This window comes from Cnephaeus nilssonii (genome assembly GCF_951640355.1).
Source record: "Cnephaeus nilssonii genome assembly, chromosome: X".
Classification (NCBI taxonomy): Eukaryota; Metazoa; Chordata; class Mammalia; order Chiroptera; family Vespertilionidae; genus Cnephaeus; species Cnephaeus nilssonii.
In genome coordinates, this window is record NC_137071.1 from 75,072,642 (window position 1) to 75,083,506 (window position 10,865).

A 10,865-nucleotide genomic window follows, 5' to 3' on the forward strand; every position below is an offset into this window, starting at 1 on the left:
TTCTCAGCTCTCTCTTTCTACCACTAGGAATATTCTTATGACATATAACACTGCTGTCCTAGCTCTTTTTTTAAAAAAAATATTTTTTTTTATTGATTTCAGAAAGGAAGGGAGAGGGAGAGATGGAAATATCAATGAGGAGAGACTCATTGATTGGCTGCCTCCTGCACAACCCCCACAGGTGATCATGCCCACAACCCAGGCATGTGCCCTGACTGGGAATTGAACCGGTGACCTCTTGGTTCATAGGTTCAATGCTCAACCACTGAGCCAAGCCAGCTGGGCTCTTTTTAATTTCCTTTCTTAGAGCTACTGCCTTCATCTGAAGCAGGAAACAGCCTGGCATTTTAGAGACCAGATCCTTATTTTTTCTGCATAGTTGAAATAATACCAAGCATTAGTTTAAGGCAGCCATTGGCAGAGTCCTCCCAACCAATTCCAGAAGGCCAGTAAAAATTTTTTCCTGAAAGGTTATTTGCTTTATCTTGCTACCTTCTTTCCTTCCTCTCCTTAAGATTTTGATTGTGATCATTTTGAGCCATTTAAGCTTTTCTTCTATTTTTAGATTCTCTGACTCATTCTTCCCCAATAACAAGAGTCAGGGAGGGCCTTCTATTCTAGCCAAGCTCTACTTTTAAAAGTAGGAAATAGTTCTCACAGTGTCTATAAATCAACTTGATGATCTGTAGTCCACAATGACTCAATTGCTTTTCCATTTTCTCTCTCTCTGTGGCCTTTCTAACTCCCTTCACAGGTAAGTGTTCATCCAGCCTCCACTTGAATACACTAGATAGGTTCACATTTCATCAGTGGATAAATAAAAAACTGTGCTGAAAAACACTTGCAATCTTCTTTTTGTAACTTCTATCCATTAATCTAATTTTTACCATATGGGGAAGAGATAACCCTTCAGATGTTTCATGACAGCTGTCATATCCTCTTTTAACCATCTCTTTGCTAGATCAAGTATGCCCAATTCTTAATAAGTACTTGGTAGTTTCTTGAGCCTTATCTAGATGCACTATAGTTTGTAAATGTTCACTTTAAAATAAGGTCCTTAGAAATGGGCATACTGCTCCATGTGCAGTTTGATCAACCCTGAGTCCATTAAGACTGTTCCTTCCTGTGATCTTCTAATGCATTTTTACAATCATATTGGCTTAAAGAGTAAGTCGATTCTTCACATTTATCCAGCATGTACTTTGGGTCAGATACTTAATATTTACTAAGCAATCTCTCCAAAGGTTCAGTGATAGAGGTTTTCTTACCCCATGGGGCCAGGAGATGGTACAGCCACCTTCTTCCATCTACTGTCCTCCAGGTCTCTCACTTATTGAGGACCTCAGAAACTCACTTATAGTCTCTCCAACTCTGGCCACCATCCTGACTGATTTTAATGTCCTTGTAAACGACCCATCTACAAGCGTCATCCTTTCAATCCTTTTCATCTCCACACCGCTTCACCAACCTATTCCCATGTTTCACTTTATTCTCAGCAGATGACCTCACCTCTTATTTCATTATGCAAATCTAGGCCATCAGATGCTAACGTTCATTTTCCTGCCCTCGCCCCACCCTGCCACAGAGCTGTGTCCCTACATGTCCTAACCTCCTTTCTCTTTATCTTGCATGGGTAGGCATAACTTCTGTTCAAGGCTAATTCATTTACTTATGTTTTGGAGCTCATTGTCTCCCACCTCCTTGGGGACCTTTCTTCATCAGTTATTCCATCTTTTATCTGTATCTTCAACCACTCTTTCATTTAGTATGCTCAACTTTCTCCAATTAAAAAAAGAAATAAACAAAACTCCTGGTTCTGTCCCTAACTGGTGTTCACCCTATTTGTTTTCTTCCATTATCAAGGAAGTTATTCAAAAGAGTAGTCTAGAGTCACTGTCTCCATTTCCTCAGACTCCCATTCAAAACTAAGCCCCACTCCACCCCAGTTTGGCTTTTCTGACACCAGAATACCACTGTTACTGCTCTTGTTAAGGAAGCCAATGACATCCTGATTGCCAATCCAACTAACAAATTTAAGTCTTTATTTTACCGGACCTTTCTCTGCTGCATTTAACATAATTGATTACTCTTACTCTACTTCTATCTTCATTCCTCTCTTGAAAGTGCCTACTCCTTGACTTTGGTGATGCTGCTCCCCTCCTGGTTCTTTTCCTTCCTCTCTGGTACTCCTTACTATGTTCCTTTGTGGATTTTCCTCTGATACCCCTTAAATGCTGGTCTTTCCCAGAATTTGTCTCATTCTATGCCTTTCCCCTAAATTGTCTTATCTATTTCCATGGTCTTATCTGTTGTTCTCTTGACTCCCTAATCTATATCTATATCCTCAGACTTCTCTTGTGAGCTCCAAACCTGAATACTCAATTGCAACTAAACACACGGGACATGGTATATCTCACAGGTACTTCAAAAAGAAATTCAGCATGTCATAAATACATCTTTGTTATTAAATTCTTCCACTCCTCCTCTATCCACATCAAAATCTCCATTTTTGGTGACTCAGACCTCTATCCACATAGTTGTCCAGGTCTGAAACTTGGGAGTCATCCTAGACTCTCTATTCAACCAGTCGCCCAGACCTGTTAAGTCTGTCTTCTTAGTATCTATATGATATGTCTTTTCTTTGTGTTCCTATAATACATTAGTTCAGACTCTTCATCATGTCTTTTTAAAAACTTTTTAAATAGCTTCTTTTTTCAGTTTTTTTATTTCAAGAAAAATGATTTTAAATATAATAAAGTTACATGCAATAAACATTAATATCTCAAGAAAAATGATTTTAAATATGATAGTGTTAATGCAATAAACACCAATTATTCAAGAAAAATGATCTTGCATATAATAATATTAAATGCAATAAACATTAATATTTCAAGAATAAATGGATTTTAAGTATTATAATATTACCAAAACTGTACTAACATAGTATGATATCACAAAAGTTGTAGGAAATATTAAAAATCTGCAAATAACAGGATTACTTCTATTATATTCTAGTATATTTTCCCCCCCTCTGGCTCTATTTTTGTTCATCAGTTTATGTTGTTCATTATATTCCACAAATGAGTGAGATCATATGATATTTATCTTTCTCCAACTGGCTTATTTCACTTAGCATGATGCTTTTAAAGTCTTTTTTGTTGGATGTGAGTATTGCTACTCCAGCTTTTTTTTTCTTTTCCATTTGCATAGAATTTTTTTTCCATCCCTTCACTTTCATCCTGTGTGTGTCTTTTGTTTTGAGGTGGGTCTCTTGTAGAAAGCATATACTTGGGTCATGTTTTTGTATCCATTCAGCTACCCTATACCTTTTGATTGGAGCATTTAATCCATTTACATTTAGGATTATTATTGAGAGGTACTTATTTATAGCCATTTTAATTCTGTATGGCTAGGTCTCTCTCTCTGTTTCTTCTTCCCAGCATTCCTTTACAGCAATCCCCTTTAGCATTTCTTGTAATGCTGGCTTGGTGGTGATGAACTCCTTTAGCCTTTTTTTTTTTTTTTTTTTGGTCTGGGAAGCTCTTTATTTGACTGTCTATTTTTAATGATAGCCTTGCTGGATATAGTAATCTTGGTCTCAGATCCTTGCTTTCCATTACCTTAAGTATTCCATGCCATTCCCTTCTGGCCTGTAGAGTTTCTGATGAGAAATCAGGTGTCAGCCTTATGGGAACTCCTTTGTAGGTAACAGTTTTATTTTCTCTTTCTGCCTTTAAGATTCTCTCTTTGTCTTTAATTTTTGGCATTTTAATTATGATGAGTCTGGGTGTGGGCCTGTTTGGGCTCTTCTTGTTTGGGGTTCTCTGTGCCCCCTAAACTTGTGTGACTTTTTCCTTTACCAGGTTAGGGAAGTTTTCTACCATTATTTCTTCAAACACATTCTTTATTCTTTTCTCCCTTTCTGCATGTTTCACATTGTCCCACAGCTCCCTTAAGCTGTCCTCCTGTTTTTTAATTATTTTTTCTTTTTGGTTCTCTAATTGAGTGATATTTTAAACTCTGTCTTCTAATTCACTGATTAGATCCTCAGCTTCCCCTAATCTGCTGTGTATTCCTTCCAATGTGTTCTTTATTTGTGTTTTGTCATTCCTTATCTCAGATTGTTCTTTTTTCATAGTTACTATATCTTTTTTCATACTGTTGAGCATTTTTAACATCATTACTCTGAACTCTGTTTCAGATAAATTTCTTATCTCTGCTTCATTTTTCTCTTCTTCTGGATAATTCACTAGTTCTTTCATTTGGGGGTTGTTTCTTTGTTTCCTCATTTTGATTGTCTGTTTGGGTTTGTGACTATGTTTTAGATATATCCTCTATACCTCTCAATCTCTAGTGCAGGACAGTGTTAAAGGCTGTTTCTGACTAATTGTATCAGGCTAAGACTCAAAGCCTCCAGAGACCACCTCTGTCTACAGACTAATAGGATTCCGACTTGAATTGCCCCCAGGCAATTATCCTCAGGTGTTGGGAGAGTTTTTTCAACAGGGTGGGGCAGTTGCTTCTGCCTGGAGGCTAATTGTTACTTTTAATCTCTTAAGTGGCCTCAGGGCAAGGTGTTTTCCTATAGGGTGTGTCGATTGTCTTCCCCCCAAGCAAGGCAGATGTCTGTGTGGGAAAGATGTCCTCTGCTGTGTGAGGGAATGACTCAGCCCAAGAAACTTGGGGTGTCTGCCTTCTGAGCTCTATCCCCCGAGTCCCCAGTCCTGGGTTCTGCTCTCACAGCTCCAGTCCATTTCATCCTCCTTCTGCCAGAGCACAAGGTGGGTGGCTCCACAGGGAATTTTTGTGCATTGGTCCTTTAAGAGTGTGCCTGAACTTCCAGCTGCCACTCCCTGGCAGACAGCACCCCACAGCTTTTCACAGCTAGATGTTATGTAGGTACCCTCCTCAGTTTGCTGTTCTCTGCTGGGGAGCCCAGCTTCGGGATTAGAACCCAGAGTTCTCAGTGGAACCCCCCACAGCTGAGATATCTCTTCGGGACTTCAGTTGCTGTCTGCAGGTGCCTGGCCAGCCCTTTCCCACCTCCGCCCCTCCTACCAGTCTCTATGTGGTCTCCACCTTCGGTCCTTGGGTATCAGGGTTCTCTCCTGTGAGTTTTCCATTGATTACTCAGGAAGCCTTTCTGTATTTCAGTTGTAATTCCAGCTTGTTCCTGGAAGCATGTCCATGCAGCATCCTCCTACTCTGCCACCATTTTAAATCTCTCTTTAAATAGCATATATATATATATATATATATAATTTCAGAGAGGAAGGGAGAGGGAGAGAGAGAAACATCAATGATGAGAGAGAATCATTGATTGGCTGCCTCCTGCATGCTCTTCGCTGGGGATCTAGCCCACAACCTGGGCATATGCTCTTGACTGAAATCAAACCTGGGACCCTTCAGTCCGGCAGGCTGACACTCTATCCACTGAGCAAAACTGGCTAAGGCTAAATAGCTTCTTAAGTGGTCTCCCTGCCTCTAGACCTACTCCCTTTTAATTTGTTCTTTGCAATTGTGCTAGAATTTTTCTGTAATGCAAATCAGATCACATTACTCCTATACTGTAAGCACTATCTCCCTACTGCTTACTGGTAGAGTCCAAGCTTCTCCACATGCCTTACAAGGGCCTTTCAGAACCTGGCCCTGCTTACCCTTCAGGTCTTATCTCCTATTATCTTTTCCTCATCCTCTTACCTAAATAATATCAAACTGAACACACCCCATCAAGCCTCCATACCTTTGTACACACTGTCCTCTATGCCTAAAATGAGCCCTTGTCTTCTAACCAAACCTTTATTCAGCTTTAAAACTTAGACTTAGAGTAGGTATTGAAATCAGTATGGTTAAGCACTTTGCCCAGGGTCACATTGCAAGTAAGTGGTGAAGCTTAAATTTGAACTGAGGTCTTTTGACTTCAAAATTCATCCTTGATTCCTAACATTACACTGATTAAAGAGGGCCTTTCCACTGTTTGACTAATGGGCAAGGGGTATTCCAGGGGTATCCCAGTGCTCATTTTCCCTGAAGGCAACCCATTCTAGGTTTGGGCTGCTTTGACAGGTTTAAAAGCTATTGTTAGTAGTAAGCCAAATTATAAAGGAGCTGAACAAGACACAACTAAGAATAAAACATTTTGGCTCACTGCTAGAACTTCCTTTATAGTTTGACACCAAATCATTTGTTGTTCTGGTTAGTTCTAAACTCATCTCAACACACAGCTGAAACATACACCCTATATTTTGCCAACTCATCTACAAGGAAATTATGGGGAATGTTATCCAACACCTGAATTAAATGAAATCCACTATAGCTATCACATTCTCTGATCTGCCAATCTAGTAAGTATGGGAAGGATATTTATTTTTTAATGGGGCAATTTGTCAATGATTCAAAATATGAGTTTCCAGTGGCAGACTTTCAGACATCATTTACAGGCTTTCAGCAAGATGATTTTTGGGTACTGGGCTTCCCACTGCCCTTCAAGTGACATCTAAATAGAAAGGGTCCCCCATTTCATTGCTATGAATTGTACAGCACTATTGTTTGCACCTGGTTTTATTTAGGCTTCCATTTCAGTTTTCTATGCTTTTATTTTTCTTTGGCTACAGTCTTCCCTTGCACATGTTTTCTCTGTCTGGTTCCGACAGAGGGGCGGAGGTGCGAAATTCTGGTTCCTTAAATTTCTACATCCTTCTCCTCCTCCTCCTCTCTCTCTCTCTCTCTCTCTCTCTCTCTCTCTCTGTGTGTGTGTGTGTATGTGTGTGTGTGTGTGTGTTGAGAATCAGTGCATGCAGCCCCTCCCTGGAAATATTCTCTGATTTCCCCAAGCTGAGTCATTGCTTCTCCTCCTGTAAGATATAGTAGAAAATGCACACAGTGTACACCATGAAGTAGATCCCCAGAAAATGTGAGTTCCCTTCTCTCCTTATACCATGCTTTCTGAAAATTTTACTTCCACTGTGTCTTTTTAATTTATATGCTCATAGTATAGTGCCTGACAAATAAAAAGGGCTCATTAAATGTTTAAGAGAAATCTCCAAATGTGGTCCTTGGACAACTTGCATCTGGAGCACTGAGGGGTTCAGGTTAAAATTTAAATGTAAGTTCTTTGGTCTTGCTCTAAATCTACTGAGTTAGAATCTTTTAAGGGTGATCTGAAAGAATATGCATTTTTTTCTGGTTCTGCAGATTTTCCCTTCACACTAAAATTTGGGAATCATTACAAAATAGGGGGGCGGGGACTAATGCCAATTTTTGAAAAGTGTAGCTAAAACTAATTGAATTATTTTTAATGCCTCTGACCATAGTAGGAACATTTAGTGAAGAAAGAAAAGGGCATTAGTAAAAATTCTCTGGGAAGGTTTTTAAAAACAGGCTTGGAATATTCAAGTAATTAAATAAGAGTCATTCTAAAGTCTAATATGACAAGTGGAATTATTGTTAATAAAATTTAACCTTAATTTAGATCAAAATTATGATACTAGAGAGTTTTCATTTTTATAGAGCTACCAGGGGCCCAGTGCACGAATTCATGCACCTTTAAAGGAACTGTGGGCTGCGAGCCTGCGGTGGGCACAGGGGTGGGTCTCGGCCCATCCTCTGCACCCCCGCCTGGCCCCTCCTGCCGCAGCCCCCGGTCCCCTGTCTGCTGGCAGCCCTGCACCCACCACTGCTGCTCCCACACGCTAACAGCGCAGAGTGATTGGGACTGGCACCAGCAGCAGGTGCGAGCAGGGCTGGCGCCCTCAGTGGGGGTGAGCGGCAGCTGCTGCCCCAGTGGCCTCTCAGGAGAAGGGGGAGGTGGAGAAGCCCTGAGGGGCCATCAGGGCCGGCAGCGGGTGCAAGCGGGGCTGGCGCCAGCAACAGGTGTGAATGCTGGGAAGGACCATGGTGCGCAGGAGCAAAGAATTTTCAGTAACCACCAGAGGCTTGCCCTGATGACAGCAACCGGCCTCCCACCTTGGTGTAGCTGCTCCACCATCCCGCTGCGGCCAATGCCCACCATGTTCTGTGCTCTGCTGCCAATGCTCACCATGTTCTGCGCACACACCCTGGTGGTCAGCACACGACTGATTGTTTGGTTGTTTAGTTGTTCTGCCATTCGGTCTATTTGCATATTACCTTTTATTATATAGGACTAGAGGCCCGGTGCACAAAATTCGTGCACGGGGGTGTGTGTTCCTCAGCCCAGCCTGCACCCTCTCCAATCTGGGACCCCCTCGAGGGATGTCCAAATGCTCGTTTAAGCCCAATCCAGGTAGGATCAGGCCTAAACGGGCAGTCGGACATCCCTCTCACCATCTAGGACTACTGGCTCCCAACTGCTCGCCTGTCTGCCTTCCTAATTGCCTGCCTGCCAGCCAGATCACCCCATAACCACTCCCCTGCCAGCCTGATTGATGCCTAACTGCTCCCCTGCCAGCCTGGTCACCCCTAACTGCCCTCCCCTGCCAGCCTGGTCACCCCTAACTGCCCTCCCCTGCAGGCCTGGTCCCTCCCAACTGCTCTCCCCTGCAGGCCTGGGTTCCCCCCCCCCAACTTCCCTTCCCTGCAAGCCCGGTCGCCCCCAACTTCCCTCCTCTGCCAGCCTGGTCACCCCTAACTGCCCTCCCCTGCAGGCTTGATCACCCCCAACTGCCCTCCCTTGCAGGCCTGGTCACTCCCAACTGCTCTCTCCTGCTTGCCTGATCACCCACAACTGCCCTCCCTTGCAGACCTGGTCCCTCCCAACTGCCCTCTCCTGCTGGCCATCTTGTGGTGGCCATCTTTTGTCCACATGGGGGCAGTCATCTTTGACCACATGGGGGCAGCCATCTTGTGTGTTGGAATGACAGTCAATTTGCATTTTATTCTTTTATTAGATAGGATTAGATAAGATAGAGGCCTGGTGCACGGGTGGGGGCCGGCTGGTTTGCCCTGAAAGGTGTCCCACAGATCAGGGTGGGGGTTCCCTTGGGGTTTGGGGCAGCCTAGGCAAGGTGCTTGTGGTGGTTTGCAGGCTGGCCACGCCTCCCAGTGACCCAAGCGGAGGCCCTGGGATCTGGGATTTATCTTCTATAATTGAAACTTTGTAGCCTTGAACGGAGGCCAGGGAAGGCCAGGGCTACGGGAAGCTTGGCTTCCTCCATCGCCAGGGGCAACTCAAGCCTCCTGCTCTCTCCAGCTCTGTGGCTGCCGCCATTTTTGTTGGGATTTATTTATCTTCTATAATTGAAACTTTGTAGCCTTAAGCAGAGGCCAAGGCAGGCCAGGGCAGGCGGAAAGCTTGGCTTCCTCCATTGCCAGGGAAACCCAAGCCTCCTGCTCTCTCCGTGGCCGCAGCCATCTTGGTTGGGTTAATTTGCATACTCACTCCTGATTGGCTGGTGGGCGTGGCTTGTGGGTGTAGTGGAGGTATGGTCAATTTGCATATTACTCTTTTATTAGATAGGATTGGTATACTGGGCTATATATATATATATATATATATATACATATATATAGACAGTATATTATAAACTTAAATCACATATTTACTTTAAATTATGAGAGAGTATGTCACAACTGTATTTGTACTTTGACCCTGATTATACATGTGACCTATCTGATGTCTAGTTCTTGATTAGAAATGATAGTAGTACTCATTACCCATGAAAATTTGATCAATTTTTATTGTTATTAAATATATTATTTGGTAATAGATTAGGTATGTAAGATCTGAGTCAACCAAAGACAGCATAACTTACCTTTCAGGAAGACTTGCAAAGTCGGATTTTATGGCCATGTTCTTGGGACCTGGCACTTTCCATTTGGGGTTTGCCTTGATATGATTCTCTTGGTCAAGAGCTGAGGTGTGTATGCATCTTGGCACAAATCTATTAAGTATCCACAGGTTTTTATTTCTTCTTCCCTCCTTGTAACTTTAGTCTTTTAAAAAATTAAATTTAGGGTTTGTTGGTGTCACTGCTGCCAAGCTGGATCACGACCTGCTGCCCTCACAGGGCTTGCGGAGCACCATGTCCAAAGACCTGAAGATTCTGTGCAGCGACTTCTACCTGGAGCTGAGCAAGGACCGGAGCCAGCATTTCCGTGCCGATAACAGAGAGCATGAAAAATTACTGAAGGAAAGCTGCACTCTATATGTGGGGAATCTTTCCATTTATACATCCGAGGAGCAAATATTTGAGCTCTTTACTAGATGTGGTGATATCAGAAATGTATTTATGGGCTTGGATAAGTTAAAGAAAACACCATGTGGTTTCTGTTTTGTAGAATACTACAACAGAGCTGATGCTGAAAATGCCATACGGTTCCTAAATGGGACCATTTTAGATGACCATATCATCCACGCAGAGTGGGATGTAGGCTTTAGAGAGGGCAAACAGTATGAGTGTTGTGAAGACTTCGATGCTGGTAGAGGAGACTTTGAAAAAGAAGCTCAGGCCCATGATTAGAGAGAAACTCCCTAGTGAAAAACTTGCAGCTCTAGCGCCTCCAAAGTTCTTTTAAAGAACATCCCCAGGTGAGCAAATACCTCATCATCTCACAAAAATTTTTAATTACTTTATTTTCTCACCAAAAACCCTTTTGATGTATTTTCTCTCTAAAAAGTTAATAAATGGCATAAACACAAACATTCTTTTGTTCTTGTAATTTTGAAGCTGGCTGTCAGATTACTAGTTTGACCATCAGGTTGTCAAAAGTAAAATGTTATTCAGGAGTAAATTAGGTATGTAAGAGCTGAGTCAACCAAAGCACAAATTCACTTCCAGAAAGACGTCAGTTGGATTTAATGACCATGTTCCCAGGACCTGAAAATGATAATTTTTTAGAGCTTGCATAAAATAAAGACAAATAAACAGAAATTTAAAAATATATAT

General features: G+C 42.3%; 1 protein-coding gene across 1 annotated transcript; it reads left to right on the forward strand.

Moving 5' to 3' along the window:
- Nucleotides 1–10,001: 10,001 nt before the first annotated feature.
- On the forward strand, nt 10,002–10,439 carry NCBP2L (nuclear cap binding protein subunit 2 like; the record flags this gene model as incomplete). Its single annotated transcript, XM_079764567.1, has 1 exon — nt 10,002–10,439. One exon carries the CDS (start codon nt 10,002–10,004, stop codon nt 10,437–10,439), a length of 438 nt encoding a protein of 145 aa, XP_079620693.1.
- Between the last annotated feature and the right edge of the window lie 426 nt (nt 10,440–10,865).